The following is a 17232-nucleotide window of genomic DNA, read 5'->3' on the forward strand; positions in this document are numbered from 1 at the left end:
CTAACAAATGTAATGCCAAATATTACATTTCATCTTGACCCGACCCGTCTCACAGACAAAGATCCGTGAGGCAGTCTCTCACAAGTTTTTACCTTTTGCATATAATTATTTAGCTCAATTTTCTACAATCAACACATACTATCAACTAATCAAACCCACTAACCCAATCAGCTAACAGCTATTTACCAAATACTCCCTATATCGCACCAATCACCATAACTACCAAAGCTACAGAGCAAATAGCAGAGAATGCAGATTTTCAGCAGAGTGTAATTTAGTGGGGAAATGATGAAGAATAACAACTGGTTTATGAATTGAGGAAATGGAAATGTATAACAAATATTAAAAAAAAAAAATTGAAAAAAAGGCAACAACACTGCACAAAAATATGTCTCCCTGAATGGTTTGGTTTTCACAGTCATAAATACATAAAAACAACAGCAAATCAAAATGGAGAGAGAGAGAGGGCACGACAGAGTGGCCTAAGACGAGGAGGTGCGCTTGGCTTACTTAAATTGTTAGAGACTGGGAAGCCCATATTATCACAAGCACTTTGACTGCAGACGTTAACAAGGGAGGACCTCCTACTTCCTCTGAGGCAATTGGAAACAACAGAAAAAGGACACCAAGGAGGGTATAACAACAGCAATAGTGGTAAGTGATCCTTCGCCCCTGACGTCAAAATCACAAGATCGAGCAAGATCTCTGACCCTTTGCCTTCTTTTTCTTCCCCTTGGGTGGTGCCAGCACAACTTTGATGGCAGCATCAAACACTCCTTTCACATTCTGCAATGGCCTAACTAGATAAGCTTCACTGGAAATCAATTGAGATGATTTTGTAAAATAAAGCTAAAACAACAAACCTCCTGTGTTTTTGAACTGCATTCTATGTAGGCAGGTGCAGCAATCAATTTTTTAAGCTCCTCGCCCTTGACATTCAAACAAAGTCGAACAATTTAAAATATGGCACACTTTCAGCAACTGAACATAAGAATAGCAGTAGTCGTTACCTGAGCAGTGGTAATTGGCACAGCACCAGGATGGTCTACAAAGAATTGGTTATCATCCCGAAGATCTGAGTCCATTATAATTGATTGACAAGAAACAATTAGCAGTCTATTCTCGAGCACAGGAGACTTAGAACACCATCAAGATATTGGAACCAATGATACTAGATCGCACAAGCAGAGAGAACTAGAAGACAATTCTCTCTAGTCTAAAGGACACAAATGACATGATTAAACCCATTTAAGTTGATGTGCAATCCTGGTAACTAACAGTCTAAACTGCAATAGTTTCAAAATCATAAACAAGGTAGAGACATCATTCTCACCAAGTTTTGTTCCAACAAGAACAATTGGGACACCAGGGGCATAATGCTTCAACTCAGGAATCCACTGGCAAGAGATTCATCAAACCATAAATAATTTCCGATTAAGTAACACCAAAATGAAAAAAAAAAAATGGTACTATAACAGCCATCAACTCCTTACCTTTTTAGAAACATTTTCATAGCTGGCCTTACTAATGAGAGAAAATGCCAAAATGAAAACATCAGCTCCACGGTAACTCAAAGGTCTTAGTCTGTTGTAATCCTCCTGTCCTGTTTATGCATAACAAACACAGATTCGTAGTGGTGAGATACATGTAAACACACAAATGTATAAGAATGCACACAAGTATATGTACCCCAAATCTCTTAATAGCAATAGAATACAATGGGATTTGAAATGGTTACCTGCAGTATCCCATAACCCAAGGTTAACGGTAGCCCCATTGACAACCACATTTGCACTGAAATTGTCAAACACAGTTGGGACATAATCCTGTTGCACATTATGAACAGAGAAGAAATTACAATTTGGCCAGAATCTGAACCCTTTCCATGCAAGTCTTATACAACATACATTAAAATCAGAGGAAAAACTTCCAAAAGTTCCTTTTATAACGGAAGAAAAAGATTTAATGTTAGTAATTGGATATATAAACAACAACTTTCCAAAAACTCAGAATAATGTTGCACATCTGAGCCACTGGGAGTATTAAAAAGCATATCAAACGAGAGGCGGATACGCAATACTAAAGCTCACATTGGAAGTAAAACAGGATTCTGGAAAGCTTACAAAAACGAAAAATTAAACAAACTGAGGAAGAAAGAGGATGAACCGTGGGGAAAGTGTTGCTGGTGTAGGAAATCAAGAGGCAGGTCTTGCCAACGGCACCATCGCCCACCGTGACGCACTTGATGAACCTGGACGCGCTCATCCTGAAAGCCTCAGATCTTCTTCTACCACCTCAGAAGACCTGAACCGAATTCAAAATGTACCTATTTTTTCACACGTAATTCCGACGCACATACGCCTCTGAAACCTCTCCAATCCCTGGCGAACAGCTCAAGCACCAAAAAAACACGCAACAAACATACAAACCAGCGAGCGAGCCTCCGAGAGAGCAACCCTAACCCTAGTTTCCGGAGACAACAGAGCGCGATGTTGAAGAAGAGAAATGGCGGAATCGGGGGATGACGGGGAAGAGTAGAGCTGGGATCCGAGATCTAGAGAGAGAAAGTAAGGAGGGGTGGGTGTTGGCCGGGAAATAATGCCGTTGAAGCGTTGGAAGAGGGAGGAGCTAACGGACGAGCGAGAGAGGCGGCCGTCCAACCAATATCCGTCCACGTCTACCCTGCCAGCCAATCAAGCCGTACTGTTAATGGCTCTGATTGGATAGTTCTCCGCGCTTTTCCCGCAACGTAAAAATTTGTGGGCCTCATTTGCCTCCTCTTTTTTAAATTTTAGTTGCTCAATCCTTTCCAACACAACAACCCATGCAACTTTTCTTTTTCTTTTCTTTTTTTTTTTTTCAAAAATTCAAATTCGAATTTTATTTGAACATTTATTTGGTCACTATCACACATATGTATTCAAATATTCAATATGCATATATATACATACATATTCCCCTTCCCCACAAACAGGATCTTATTAGATAGACTAAAAGTTGTACCAAATTTTATACTCCGGGCTAACTTAAGAATCACACTTCACTCATTTAATATCTCCCGTGCTTAAAAGAGTCTGTTTCGAATTAATTAATGTAACATGTCATATCATTATCTAGCAAAATTTTTGAAGAAATATTTTACGAATAAGAGTCAAATAGACAATCAAACTGGGCAAATAATGCAATTATGCCACTGAACCTTTAAAAAAATTACAATTGAATCCCTCCCTAACTAGCTAATTTTATGAATTAGTCCAATTTACAGGTTCTGTAAGTTTCTAGCAGGTCACCCCAAATATAAAATGTTTATTATTCAAACATTATTTCATAGGAAGAAAAGGATATTATGTGTATACCTAATCCAATTACAAGGTTGACTAGAACAATACAGAATTTGATGAGCACCACTAATGAAGATTACATCCAAAACATATGCAAGAATCAGAACACAAATATTTGAAGAGATTTGAGATGCATTCTGGAGAGTCACTCTACATCAGTGCAGCCTGTTGAGGTTGTCCCTCATTCAGAAAGGAGTTGAGACAGAAGGCAAATCATCCAACCTTCATAGTATCTGATTTGCGGATAGATTAGGATTTGCAGAATGCGTGAAGAGTTTCATCGAGGGCCTTTTTGTCATAGTCGCCAGTGAATACACAGTTGCCGAGTGGACCTTTCAAAAGGATGAGTCTAAGCCTCCCATCAGCCACTTTCTTATCGACCTGCCATTTAAAGCTTATGTAAGCTGAAGAACTAGGAGAAGAAGTGGTTGCATGAATCCACTTCATTTGACCCGCTGTTTTAAGCATCTAGGATAATCAAAATATGACGCTAATAGTTATGTGTTCACAAATGTTGTTCAAGCAATATAATTTTGAATTTTCTTACTGCCATGATAGACTTGAACATCTCGACAGTCATGGTTTTTGGTGGTGCATTGGGCAACTTTGCCTCTTTAAGGATATTACCAACACGCTGTGCTAATAAGTCGTCAATCCATCCTAAGCGATGTGACATATCAACAGCCATAACCTGAAATAATTATCATTAAATATTAGTTAGCATAAATTTCACAAATTTGGGACTAAAGAGTGACCCAGCCCCACTTCTGAACTCTCTCTTTTTGGTCCCCCCCTTGTTCAAGTTGGGCACTATGTGGAGATATTGGGAGTTAGTCATTGATTGAGGAAAGGGGTACCAAAACAGTTTAATAGGTCGCCAGAATCAATAAAGGCAATTAGTGAATGCCCATATTCTCGTGGATATGTGCAAGAATAAAACACAAAAGATACCGTTCCAGCTGCGACAGCTTCTCCATGTAGCCATTGACCATAGCCAAAACCAGTTTCTATTGCCTACAAATGGAAATAATGGAAGTATCACAATGCTGTGAAAATACAAGTTCTTGCAAAGACTAGATGGGTTCAACTTTGCAAGTTAGATACTTGGGTAGCAGAGGACTATTAAAATGATTTGAGAAAAGAGTGTAAGCTATCTCCTCAGTGAAAGAACAGAGAAATTTTCAAGCAGGGATCATGCTTGATATATGAATAGCGTCAACCAAAAACATTAAGCGGAAAAGATGTAGCACAAAAGTAGTTGAGGAGACAATGGCAAGCCAAGCCCTTTCTAAAAAATATAGTATCACAATAATAATACCAAAAGCCTTACATGGCCAAAGGTGTGACCCAAGTTCAGTGTTGCCCTTAATCCACTTTCCTTTTCATCCAAGGACACCACCTCAGCCTTGTTTTCACAGGAACGTTTGATAGCGTAAGCAAATGCACTTGGGTCCCTGCAAGAACACCTCTTTCAATTACAATTGAAATTTCCATCAAATATTCAACTTTCAGCAGGCTTGGCTATGTTTGACCAGATCTGTGAAGAAGCATCGAGTTCATCCAACAACTTCGGCTTCAAATTTATAAAACAGTCCGCGATCCAAGTTTTCTATAATATTGCTAGGAAATTTGTTTTTATGTCTTGACTATAAAGAATGCACTGTCATTCTAATGATCTGTATTGTAAACATTTCTGTTTATGATTAATGAATTAGCCTTTTATTTAAAAAAAAAAATCATTCATTTCAAGAACAATTCATTTATAATCGCTGATAAACAAAGCAATCATAGAAGTCAAGCATGTAGGCAATAGGAAGCTGAGAGGAAAATACATGACTATAATTTTTACCTTGCTAGCAAAGATGGCATATTCTTCTCTTGCCACTCAAAAAATTCAGCATCTCTAATAAGTCCATATTTTATAACCTCAGCAAGACCAGAAGCTAATTCTCTGTCTGGTAGAGTTTTCAAAGTATCCGTGTCTACAAGCACACATTGGGGTTGGTAGAATGCACCGATCATATTTTTACCAAGTGGGTGGTTAATGCCAGTTTTTCCACCAACTGAAGAATCTACCTAAATGCAATGAAAGAACAAGAAATAAAAATTATTTGATGTCACGAGAGTGCATATCCTTTTTCTTCAGTCCCGTATGAAATTACACTGCAAAACTCTAAACTCAACCAACCTGTGCCATAACAGTTGTAGGAATCTGAATGAAATTGACTCCTCGAAGGTATGAAGCAGCAGCATACCCACACATATCACCAATTACTCCACCACCAAGGGCAACAAAAGTACATCGCCTATCCAATCGTGATTCAATCGATTTATCAAAGATTTTCATGAGATTTTCCTATAATGGCATAACCACAAATCAGCGAAAACTATTAACCATCTTTTTTTTTTTTCTCTTGAATTTCATTCTATTAAGGCCTCAAGATGCGTACCATGTTCTTAAACTGCTCTCCATCTGGCAAAATCACACTTTCAACACTAACATTAGGATTCCCATCTGTTAAAGCACTAATAGTTTTATCCAAATACAATGGAGCAATGGTTGTGTTTGTCACAACAAGAACTCTCTTTCCATGAATATGCCTACAATAAAGAAAACTTTTCATGATTTTAGAATACATAAAAGAACTCTAAAGAAATAAGTAAATGATGGATGAACTACAACATGATAAAAGTTAATTCGATTCTGTAACTTCAGTGTTATGCTAAGGCAATAAGCATAGCAGCTAGGAAATTGGCAAAAATATTCCCAGCTAAGTAATTCAGTTATAACGAAGTGGCCCTAATACTGAAGATGTTCTACAAATTGTAAGGAAATAAAATGAGGGCGGGAAGGAATCGAAATGACCTTTGAAGGAGCTCAGGTTGATCAAGGAGTCCAGACCCGATGTAAATCGGGTAGCTCCGGTTACCCAAATCAACCTCAACGACCGTGGGTGCCCGGGACGCAGCTCTACTAGGCGACTGATCCACCGCCGGAGCTGGGGAGCTGGCACTGACTTTCAGTCGGGTGGCAGACTCTAAACGCCGCCGTGAATGAAAAGCATTGCAGGCAGGAAAGCGCACGGGGCAATCACGCAGGGTGGATTTGGTGGAGCTTGAAAGAAAGAGGGCATTTTTGGGTGAACAGAAAGAGGAAGCCATGAGAACCCAGAAAGAAGTTGGCGCTGAAATATTGTTAAATTAAATCAAGTGTACGGGGTGGGTGCGGGGACGTATCCCGCACCCGCATTTCTAACCCATTTTCCGTACTCGCACCCGCACTCGTGCGGGTAATAAAATTCTTCTTCCATATCCGCTCCGCAGGGATTTTGCTGCGAGTAATACCCAACCCTCAACTATAATTATTTATATTACACTTAAATCTAATAAAAATTTTATACTACAATTGTAATTATCACATTGATTTTTTTATAAGTTTGAACATAACTCTAAAATTTAATAAGAGCCAATGAAGTTAGTTCTTAATTGGAACTAAAATTGTGTTGATAGTATAAATTGTATTAAGTGTTTACTCATTATGTTATTTGTGTTGTTCCTATTCAAATTTCATAAACAAAAAACTAAGAAGTTTAATTCATTATTCATTTTCAATTATAAAATATACATAAACTTATATAATAAATGAATACTAATAACAATATATATAAGTGCGGGTGCGGGGCGGGGATACCTCCCCCCACACCCACCCCCATACCCGTGCGGGTATATAAATTTCCCCCATATCTGCACCCATTACCCAAATTGTACGGGTATTTTAATACCCGTAAAGACGGGAATGCGGGGAACCCGTTGAGTGTGGGTAGAATTGTCATCCCTAGTTAATATTGTTAGGTCGATGGGAGAAACTCAGAATGGGGTAGGTGAAGGTGGGAAAAGAGTAAACCAAACAATTTAGTGATTATTTTATTATTTATAGTTGGTAGTAGTCCGGGAAAATTGGTTATATGGGATTTAAATGAGTAGCAATAGTGTAATTAGGCTTTTAAACAAAAAATTATTGAGTTATTAAACTCTTAAATTTAAAAAAATGAAAATAGTACTTAACATGTTAGATATTATAAGAAAAAAGATTGTCCAATTGGAAATCAACAAATTTCTTTTCAGGTGTGTCCGCAGTGACACAACTTCAAACAAGTTGACTTATACATCTTCTCCGTTTAATAAATTTACGATTTCTTCGAGTTATTGTGCCATTATAGGTGATAGGGATGATGGGCAAGACCCTTGATGGATTTTGGAAGCTCAAGTGTATCGAGAGGATCAATCTTTTGTTTGGCTAATTATGAAAGGGAAACTCCTCACTAGCCAAGATCGAACATAGATAGAGCTTGGTAGAGAGCGGCGAGTGCCCGAGGTGCCACCACGAATATGAATCCCTTCGAAATATGTTTATCAATTCTTATTTTGCTAAAGATGGTTGGTCTAGATGTCTTAACCTTGTTCATGTTCAATAGACCCCGGTGAGAGGCATAGCGTCATAGGTTAAGATCAACTGCTTGGGCACAGATCGTTGTGGGATCGAATCAACTGGAACACTAAATTCCCTTACATGCTTTTGGAATATATTGGAAGCATGGAATGACTGGGTGTTTAATGGAAAGTTTAAATGGGCAACTAAGGTGGTGGAGATGACTACTAGATTGGCGGATGAGGCAAGTAGGCTTCTTAGGAACATTGTTGTGGTGGTGGGAAGTAGTATTTGTTGGGCGGGTTGGACCCCAGGGAGGTTGGGTGAAATTGAATATAGACATGAGTACATGACAAGGAAAGCTAATTACGGTCTGACTAGTTCGGAATGATTGATCAAAGATCATAATGGCAACTAAGTTGTTAATTTCATTGTCAAAATTGGGCTAACTACGAACTTTTTAGGCTAAACTTTGGGAGCAAATTATGTTGTGCATCCGTATGCACCATGCATGGTGCATACGAATGCAAAAACAACGTCGTTTTAATAAAACGCGCGTCTCCCCTTAAAAAAAACGAACCTGAATTTTTTTAAAGGGGAGACACGCGTTTTTTAATAAAACGACGTCATTTTGGCATCCGTATACACCATGCACCATGCATGGTGCATACGGATGCACAGCATAACGATTGAACTTTGGGGCCTAGTGGGTATTGTCTCATGGATGAGAGGAGTTTCAACAAAGTTTTTTTCTTTAAAAAAAAATATTTTAAATAATTATTTTTAAAAAATATTTAAAATTTGGGATAACCAGTAACTTGAAAAATTCATAGATGACCTATTTCATTCTTATTAAAAAAAAAATAAAAAATTGCAGAAGTCAGAAGCTTATGTAGTACGCCATACCGCTATATAGAATCACCCGGAATTTCGTGTTAAAATACCCGCGTTTTCCCCCCAAACCAATTCTCCGTCGTCCACCTCTGACATCTGGTTTCTCATCACTTCACAGTTCACAGCCTAGGGTTCAGGCGGAATCACTGTCCCTGTTGCCGCATAGATTTCAGTTTCCGGCGGAGATGGGGAAGGGCAAGAGGAGCGCCGCCATTGTCATTTCATCATCCGACAATGACGAAGAAGGAGACCTTTTATTGAAATCGAATCTCCGCAACTCGAAGCTGAAATCGAATTCGAAGTCGAAGTCGGCGTCTGTTCCGAGAAGGAACCCTAAGAGAGCGAAGAAAGCCCCGCTTTCGAGTTCGCTTCCGCGTCACTCCCAAAATCACAGTGGGTTCGACGAGGTGAGCTTCGGCATTCGACCACTTCCCATTTCCTTTTAACTTCTGCTTATACGTTTTGGCTATTAGTATGAAATCAATGCATTGTAGTACTTCATTTAACTGGAATGAGCGCAAACGTTAGGTGAAGAAGTGCAGAAATACAATCTGGTCAGCTCATTCCCCCGATAGCTTTCCTTGACAACTTGTTTAGCATGCTGTAAATGCTCTGCTACATTATGTGGTGGTCATGCTCTGCTGCTCTTGTGTTTGTATTGACCTTTTTGCCTTACATTGATAGTGCCGGGATTCTGTGAGGTGACAGTCATAGAGGGATTTAATTATTGGGATCATTGTTTATGTTTTTGCTTAACCTTCTGTTCATAAATTGTGATAATGCTGAATGCAGATAAAAAGGTTTTGTGAAGAATTTGACATGGGGTTCAATGAGTTCAAGGTATCTACTGGTATGCTAATTTAGATCTTCAGCATTAATATCTGTTTGTTGCATTTGATCTTTTTATTTAGCAGACCTTTTGAGAGAGAGAGAAAGCATAATATATAATAATAATAGCAAATATAATGCTCATCTTTTAACACTTTCAGTATACTTTCACCCATGCCTAGTTCTCTTGCATAACTTTCTTTAACACTTCCAGTTCTGATTCTCTATTTCTCTTAATCTTTTACAACCCCTTTAAGTTCCATAGTTTGTCAACTAAAGATTAAATAATATAAAAATGGAGTAGGTCATGATAGCAGCACTGACTTGTGGGTTGATAAATACAAGCCTTGTTCTCTGGAAGAGGTTGCTGTTCACAAGAAGAAGGTATGGACTGTTCGAATTCTACAGTATCTACTTTTGATTGTTTTAACTGACACACTTTACTTATTTTTCTCTAGCTAAAACACTTCTGATCTTGCAGGTTGAAGAGGTCAAAACATGGTTTGAGGAGAGACTGATAACTAGAATGGTACTGATGTCATTATGAAAGAGGCAAACATGACTTGCATTTCATTCAGTTTGTGTCTTTTCCTGGACTTAATGTTTCATATAACTTAATCTGTTTTAGTTAACATCATACTAGACCATTAGTCCTACATTGGATGACATTCAGCATAGGGTAAATAATATTGTATCGTCAGTTCTGTTTTTTAGCCATACATTTATGTTTGATTGAAAAACTTGATGCCATGAGACATGTGAATATTTGATGCTTTCTGATGGATTTTGAATAATGTTTATAAAACTTTTTGTACTTGCCTGCTTCTGGACATTGTGACTGTTGTGCCTCTTGAGATCTAATATTGCTATATACTGGGTGCAGGATAGTTCCTTTAATAATGTTCTTCTAATTGCTGGACCTGCTGGAGTTGGAAAATCTGTAAGTTTTTTTATATTTATGAATCATTTTTGCTGCATTTGAAATTATCTCTTGATCTTTCCACTCACATGAATATGGATTGCTGTTTGACATCTCAAAGGCAACTGTTCATGCTATTGCATTACATCTTGGAGCCACTATTTGTGAATGGAATACTCCCACTCCGACGATTTGGAAAGAACATTTGCATCATTCCAACTCAGGTATTTTGCACCTGTACTTTATATTCACACAACCATTGGCATTGCACATAATACTCGTTTATGAATGCCTGCAAGAAGAGACATCTGTACATTCTCGTCTTTATTCTGGTTAGTGTGTAGTTAATAGTTATTCATTTGGTTATTTTCACAGAATGAAATTGAATCATGTCATTATCTGTCATTTATGAATGCCCGCAAGAGGAGGCACCAGTAAATTCTGTTTCTTCTTGTGTGTGTGTAGTTTACATTTGGGAATTGCCATGGTTTAATATGGAATTATGTTTCTCCTCATGTGTGGTGTGTAGCCACTATCTTTTGTAATGATTGTAATTTCATTGATTTGATCTAGGCCTACGGTACATGTCCAAGCTGGAAGAGTTTGAAAGTTTTGCTGAAAGGACGAGAAAGTATGGATTAATTTCCTCATCTGTAACTGGACGACCACTAGCACCAGTTATACTCTTAATTGATGATCTTCCAGTTGTAAATGGAAAAGTTGCTTATGAAAGGCTTAATAGGTGCTTAACTCTTCTTGTGCAATCAGTTCGTATTCCGACAGCCATATTGTTCACAGAATATAGCAAGGTTGACTCTGCAGACTTCAACATGCGCTACCCAGAGGAACTCCTTCAGTCTCTTGAATATGCTGGAGCTTGTAAGGTTGCATTCCTTAAACTATTTAAGATGCAGCTTAATTCCTTCTAGTCTGTTGGTTTTTAACTAAACTGTAGAAAATTTCAGGTCACCTTCAATCCAATAACAGTCAATTCTATGAAAAAAGTTCTTGCAAAAATATGCCGAATGGAACAGGTTGAAGTTAGTGCTGATTCAATTGAAGCAATAGCAAAAGCAAGCGGAGGTGATATGAGGAATGCAATTACATCTTTACAGTATTTCTGCTTGAACCAGCATCCAATGCCTTCTCTACCTTCCTCCAGTTGTTACTCTGTTCCTTCAAAAGGAAGCTCAGATGATGTCAGTACTTCAGATGATCGGATTTCTTTGACATTTGGGAGAGATGAAACCCTTTCTTTATTTCATGCATTGGGGAAATTTCTACACAACAAAAGAGAGAGTGAAGATACTGGTGCATCAGGTATGATAAATGAATTTTATATTGGCTAATGGTTTTTCAAGTTTAAATGGGGCTCTGACTTCTGAGGATATTGACTTCATTACCCAGTCTAAAGGAATAATAAATTTTCCTTCTTTTTATCTTTTATTTGTTAAGTAGTATATTTAGAAAACCTTTTCTCCCTACATGCATGCTTTGATTGCCTTCAGAAAGTGTAAGTTTCAGAAAAATGTAAATCAATGGTAAAGTTTATCTGAAGTACAGTGTAACTAAATATGGCTGAAGTCAGGACCTGTAAATGCACTTTAGAAGCCTTTTATTGGTTGACATGGAATTTTCATTCTCTTCATTTATACCAAGGAATAAAGATGAAACCATTCCCAATACATAATTACAGTTGTTGGAGTTTGCAAACTGCAGATGAACTTTTTTTGACTACTTGCAGTGATGAACTAATTTAGACATTGCTGCAAAAGCTTGCAGTTACAGATCCTCCTTTCACTTTGAGTCTTTGACCCCACTTTAGCCACTAATAATAGATTGTTTCCTGCACAATCACTTTCTAACTGTCATATTTCAGTTTTTCAGATTTAGAAGTATAACTGTAGTGTCAGATGGCTAGATAATTTGCTGTAAACATGTAAGATACTGTAGAAGTAACTTCATGCATCTATTCTAAATCCTTGGAACATTGCATGCTGTGGTAATCTAATTCTGTTTAGTTACATGGTTCCAGATAGAGGTATATTTGTTTTAAAGGAGAAATTCATGCGCTTGCCGCTAAAGATGGAGGCTCCAGAAGTTGTTCTTTCTCAAGCACATGGCCAAGCAAGGCCTATTACTGATTTTCTGCATGAGAATGGTAAAATATTTGTATTTGAATACTTAGGCTTGTTATGCTTTATTGCATGAAATAGTGAAAAACTCAAGGATGCCTCATTACTACCTGTTAATGCTTTCTGGTTTAGATAAGTTCATTTCAAAGTAATCATTTGAATTCATCTCATCAAGTAATGAAAAGCTCAAAAGTTTGCCTTTGGCTAATTGTTGAAATTTATTTAAGGACATCCTACTGGAGGTAAAATGAGTTCCTTGAATATGTACTACAATTGTGACATGAAAGGCTTTTCCTAAACATAATTCATGAAAAATGGTGCACTGATGAAAGTTAGGAAGTTTCTTTTGATTTTTTTTTTCTTTTATTCTTTTTGGACTCTTGGCTCTCTTAAATAGTCTTTATTTTCTCCTCTCTTTTCTTAATAGTAATTTCTTTACCTTAAAAAAATTGTTTAGCCCATCTTGAGAATCTTGGTTGAATAGGAAATTTATGATTTAAATGAAATACTAGCATGTCAGTATATCTTTATATCAAGTTTATGTATATAGAAGAGAGATAAAACTATGAAGTTACAAACAATGGGTATTGGTTTTGAGCACGTGTTTTATCATCTTCTTGCAGTGTTAGACTTTTTAAGTGAAGAAGCTACAGATGATGCCTGGGTTGTATCATCTTATTTAAGCGATGCTGATATCCTTCTTGCATCACCCAATGAAGCCAGAAGTTTTGAGACTCAGAATCTTCTACAGTTAGCTGCTGCTTCAGTTGCTACTCGGGGAGTGTTATTTGGTAATTCTCATCCATCACCATCCAGGTATGGTGTATGCTATCCTGATTGCTTTTTAATCTGAAGTTCACTTAGAATATGTTACAATATGGTAAATCTGCAGGTGGCATGCCATTCGACGGCCAAAACTGTGGCAAATTGAGCAATCCTTGTGGCACAATAAGGTTAGTTTATAGAAGGCAAATTTATCAGATATATTTTCTTGATGTACTTCTGCAATAAGGCTTTTAGTTACCTTTTTTCTCTTCCCTTCTCATTTGTTTCTTTGTTGTTCATTTTGTGAATTCTCTGATTACCTCCACAGGGTCAAATGTTGAGCCAGAGAGGTTATTATTGTAACAGTGAATACATGTCTACACAGTTGGTAATTGCAACAGAGCTTAAACCTGTTCTTAGATGGCTTGGACATAGAGCATGTGGAGATTTTGAAGCTGAACAATCTTTTGAGGACACGATTGGAAATGACTCCAATAGTTTGTCTTTGGATGATAGAAGCGAGGACATATCTGATGATGAAATAGAAGATTGGTAATCCACTGATGCTTGACAAATTTCCTGGGGTCAGAGTAGTTCCAAATTTGATCTTGTCATCTGTAAATTGTGTACATAGCTTAAATATTCTGTTAGTTTTTGTTCATTTTATTTTCCTGATAGAATAGCGCCACCGGTTTTTGTAAGTTTGAGAAAACCTTTTTCTCGGTGGCCTCTAAGAAGTTTGCCTAGCTATAGTTTGCATGGTTGGTCAAGCATTAAAGCTTCCGAGAACATCAAGTGCCTCATTTGCTTGGAACTTGGCCATCTTGACACCAGCAATTGGAGTAAATGAATTAATATTTGGTTCAATCTTCAAAATGTTTCAGAAGAAATTAATCCTCTCATTGTTCAATAAGAAAGTGGCTTTGTGAAGAGATTGAATCCATTATGAATGTGTACTGGTGGGGTGCTATGCAAAAAGGAGGGAAAGGTATTCGGTGGCAATCTTGGAGTAGAATGTGGACTCTTGAATGTGTTCCCCTAAGGGTATGTTTGAAAATTCAAAAAATGACTTTTGAAAATTGTTTTTCGAATTTTTAGTGTTTGAATGCAATAGAAAAATTCAGTCAACAGAAAATATTTTTTGTTGATGGGGGAAAATGTAGGTATTTTGGTAGGAGTCATTTTCCGCCAACACTTCCGCCGAAAACCACGGCTGTTCTGGTTTTCAGCGGAAATCAATTTTTTTTTGATAAATAATATTATTATAAATATTTTTATTTTTATATTCTAAATAAAATATTTAAAATGTTTAATTATACAATTCTACTCAATTTTTAAAAAATGAACTAAACACACCAGTACAGTCTTTTATAATGCAAACAAACATTGAAAATGAAAATGTTTTTGAAAAGTGACTTATTTTTCAAAAAATATTTTCCAAAATCATTTTCATACTTTCTAAACGGATCTTAATTGTGTAGGGGGTCTTGGTTTTCGCAAAATGTGAGAGTTTAACTTAGCTATGATTGGAAAACAAGTCTAGAGACTCCTCAAATTTCTTGATTCTCTGGTTTCAAAAGTCTTCAAGGCAAGGTACTTCCCTCACTCTACTCCTTTGAAGTGTTCTGGGTGAAGTATGATTTTTGTATTTGACAGTTACGAATTCCCTCACTCTACTCCCTTGAAGTGTTGGTTGAGTGGGTGAAGTATGATTCTTGTATTTGACCGTTACGATTAGTGGTGATTTTCCGACGATGGATTTTTGCATATGCACTGCGGATATGGATGTTTTTATATGTGCACTGCGGATCCATACAAGCTAAGGTTGCCTTGTCAGTCATGGCGTACAAGGTTGCCTGGTGCACTGCGGATCCATACAAGGGCTTGTTGGTTAGTGTCAGATGGCAGGAAGCGGACGCGTACAAAATCAGCTCCTTCAATAAATAAAAAAAATTGTATGTTGAGAGTGGGATTTGAACCCACGCCCTTTCGGACCAGAACCTTAATTTGGCACCTTAGACCAACTCGGCCATCTCAACATTGATAAAACATTGTGTGTAGATGGAAACTGACATCACAACATTGTTAAAATATGGAGAGTGGTGGTGGAAGCAGTATGCAGACTGAACTGTAGATTTATTTGAGTGAAAATATTATGGAAGTGGAAGAAACTGTTGAATTTGATGTGCTTAGGTGGTGGAAGATGAACTCCTACTCTCTCAAAAATGAAAGGGATGGGTGAGCATGGAGCGGATTTGGAGTGAATCCGCATTTGATTCCAAAATTAGGGGTTAACTAAATTTATAAGATTCTTTAATTCAATTTCTCTATCCTTCACTAGTTCATGAATACCATTTTACATCCCTTGAGACGTTTTCGGAATTAAATGACATACAAAATTGGCTTTCTTGACCCATGGGCATGAAGTATTTAAAGGGCCCAATGAATTGACTTTTGGGAGAGTTAGATTAGACTTTCATTTTGGAGAGATACTCAAATCTTGAAAAATGAAGGTTATAGCCATGCGTTAGTGCGTGACCACCGAGATCCCAAAGCGATTCAGACATCTCAAATCTTTAGTGATTTGAAGGCCTACGAGTTTGAAAGGGACCCGAAGGAATTCATATTAAGGCTTCCTATCACCTTATTGAATACAAACAATTTTCAGACAAAAAAGCATATTAAGGGTTCCTATCACCTACAGAACAATCATTAACAAATGCATTTCTTTAATCCTACTTTATGTAGTATTACTCATCTAGTGTTTAACTAATTCCGGTTAATGAATCATTAAATCTATATTTTATCCCAAGAATAGTGTATATATATATATATATATATATATATATATATATCAGTGATGTAAAACTCGGCCGCCTAGCCGCCTAGGCGCCCGCCTAGGCGCTAGGCGGCCACTTACCTTGGAGTTTTGGCCTATAGGCGGCCAAAACTCGGTCGGCCGCCTAGGCGGTCAAACTCGGCCGAGTCGGTCAACTCGGCCAACTCGGCCGAGTCGACCGATTTCGTCCGATTTTGACCGTTTTTGACCAATTTTGACCGATTTTGTCTGATTTTGACCGATTTTGACCGATGTCGTCTTTCATTAATTATTGATTTTAATATTATTATGACATTATGACTTATAAATTATCATTATTTCATTTATTTAGATGTGTTATTTGAGTGAACGTTGAAAACAACCTCATTATAATTGTCGAACTACAAGTCTGTCACTATTTTTTTTAATTTTTTTGGTGCCCGCCTAGCCCCGCCTAGAATCCGCCTAGGCGCCGCCTAGACCGCCTAGGCGCTAGGCGCTGCCCGGCCGCCCGACTAGCGCCTAGCGCCTACTGCAACCTTGATATATATATATATATATATATATATATATATATATATATATATATATATATATATATATATAATTAAATAAATTATAAAATTAATCAATTAAGGTTAATGAAGTCGCGTCAAAGCCCATAATAAAGGATCAATAAATACGCTAACTGCATACATCATGAAGATCATTTCACGGTATTAGGGGGAGTTATGAGCCCAAATGAGTGCCAATCTACTATCTATTAAATTATATAAGAGTAAATGTTGTTAAGGTTCTAACGAGAATATAAAATATGTTGATGATGGAGATATTGGAAATGACTCAAGAATAGAGACCTGGGTCTAAGAGCCCATAACCAAGGGCCCAAGAAGCCAGTGACATGGGGGTTAGCAGAGAGAGATGTTCTGAAGAGGTCACGAGGGGCCTAGGAAAAGACCAAGGGCCCTCGAGGCCAGTCCCAGGCCGATTCATTCCAGCCACAAATCCCGTTTTCCACTGCAGAGATGGCAACAAAAGATGTATCTTCTTCATCCACACTGATTCATCGTCGTCATGAGGGGCACATCTACTGGCTTCATGAG

The 17232-nt window shown here is 37.6% G+C and overlaps 3 protein-coding genes and 1 non-coding gene across 5 annotated transcripts; 1 reads left to right on the top strand and 3 right to left on the bottom strand.

The window, feature by feature from the left end:
* Window positions 1–289: 289 nt before the first annotated feature.
* Window positions 290–2750, bottom strand: LOC109167673 (rac-like GTP-binding protein ARAC1). 2 transcript variants are annotated; one of them, XM_019316760.1, is made up of 7 exons: window positions 2167–2728; window positions 1739–1826; window positions 1494–1603; window positions 1334–1397; window positions 1011–1075; window positions 864–929; window positions 290–786 (listed from the first exon to the last, which is right to left on the bottom strand). In XM_019316760.1, exons 1-7 carry the CDS (start codon window positions 2263–2265, stop codon window positions 685–687), a joined length of 594 nt encoding a protein of 197 aa, XP_019172305.1. In that variant the 5' UTR covers window positions 2266–2728; the 3' UTR covers window positions 290–684. The 2 variants fall into 2 exon arrangements, with proteins under 2 accessions (XP_019172305.1, XP_019172306.1); XM_019316761.1 differs by lacking the exons at window positions 290–786; window positions 864–929; window positions 1011–1075 and adding an exon at window positions 1134–1212 and having other exon boundaries at window positions 1273–1397; window positions 2167–2750.
* A 597-nt stretch (window positions 2751–3347) lies between these two features.
* LOC109167479 (3-dehydroquinate synthase, chloroplastic) lies at window positions 3348–7214 on the bottom strand. The gene is made up of 9 exons (XM_019316488.1): window positions 7180–7214; window positions 6208–6553; window positions 5792–5942; window positions 5530–5697; window positions 5191–5417; window positions 4672–4795; window positions 4293–4355; window positions 3889–4032; window positions 3348–3722 (listed from the first exon to the last, which is right to left on the bottom strand). Exons 2-9 carry the CDS (start codon window positions 6501–6503, stop codon window positions 3591–3593), a joined length of 1305 nt encoding a protein of 434 aa, XP_019172033.1. The 5' UTR covers window positions 6504–6553; window positions 7180–7214; the 3' UTR covers window positions 3348–3590.
* Window positions 7215–8688: 1474 nt separating this feature from the next.
* On the top strand, window positions 8689–14187 carry LOC109167681 (cell cycle checkpoint protein RAD17). The gene is made up of 12 exons (XM_019316768.1): window positions 8689–9071; window positions 9457–9514; window positions 9797–9876; window positions 9974–10021; window positions 10376–10432; window positions 10533–10635; window positions 10985–11295; window positions 11377–11731; window positions 12447–12572; window positions 13170–13362; window positions 13439–13499; window positions 13640–14187. Exons 1-12 carry the CDS (start codon window positions 8850–8852, stop codon window positions 13865–13867), a joined length of 1842 nt encoding a protein of 613 aa, XP_019172313.1. The 5' UTR covers window positions 8689–8849; the 3' UTR covers window positions 13868–14187.
* A 1082-nt stretch (window positions 14188–15269) lies between these two features.
* On the bottom strand, window positions 15270–15350 carry TRNAL-AAG. The gene has a single exon. It is a non-coding gene; the product is annotated as a tRNA-Leu (tRNA).
* Window positions 15351–17232: the final 1882 nt, after the last annotated feature.

Source organism: Ipomoea nil, unplaced genomic scaffold (genome assembly GCF_001879475.1).
Source record: "Ipomoea nil cultivar Tokyo-kokei standard unplaced genomic scaffold, Asagao_1.1 scaffold3169, whole genome shotgun sequence".
NCBI lineage: Eukaryota > Viridiplantae > Streptophyta > Magnoliopsida > Solanales > Convolvulaceae > Ipomoea > Ipomoea nil.

Bases quoted from the DNA above. Each gene is read 5' to 3' on its own strand.
- LOC109167673 (XM_019316760.1), bottom strand. From the start codon at position 2,265: ATGAGCGCGTCCAGGTTCATCAAGTGCGTCACGGTGGGCGATGGTGCC. The intron at 930-1,010 runs GTAACGACTACT...TTGAATGTCAAG, and splicing joins TGCCAATTACCACTGCTCAG to GGCGAGGAGCTTAAAAAATT. The intron at 787-863 runs GTTTGTTGTTTT...AGGCCATTGCAG, and splicing joins GCAGTTCAAAAACACAGGAG to AATGTGAAAGGAGTGTTTGA.
- LOC109167479 (XM_019316488.1), bottom strand. From the start codon at position 6,503: ATGGCTTCCTCTTTCTGTTCACCCAAAAATGCCCTCTTTCTTTCAAGC. The intron at 5,698-5,791 runs GTACGCATCTTG...ATGCCATTATAG, and splicing joins GAGAGCAGTTTAAGAACATG to GAAAATCTCATGAAAATCTT. The intron at 4,796-5,190 runs GTAAAAATTATA...GTGTTCTTGCAG, and splicing joins ATGCCATCTTTGCTAGCAAG to GGACCCAAGTGCATTTGCTT.
- LOC109167681 (XM_019316768.1), top strand. From the start codon at position 8,850: ATGGGGAAGGGCAAGAGGAGCGCCGCCATTGTCATTTCATCATCCGAC. The intron at 10,433-10,532 runs GTAAGTTTTTTT...GACATCTCAAAG, and splicing joins CTGCTGGAGTTGGAAAATCT to GCAACTGTTCATGCTATTGC. The intron at 11,296-11,376 runs GTTGCATTCCTT...AGAAAATTTCAG, and splicing joins AATATGCTGGAGCTTGTAAG to GTCACCTTCAATCCAATAAC.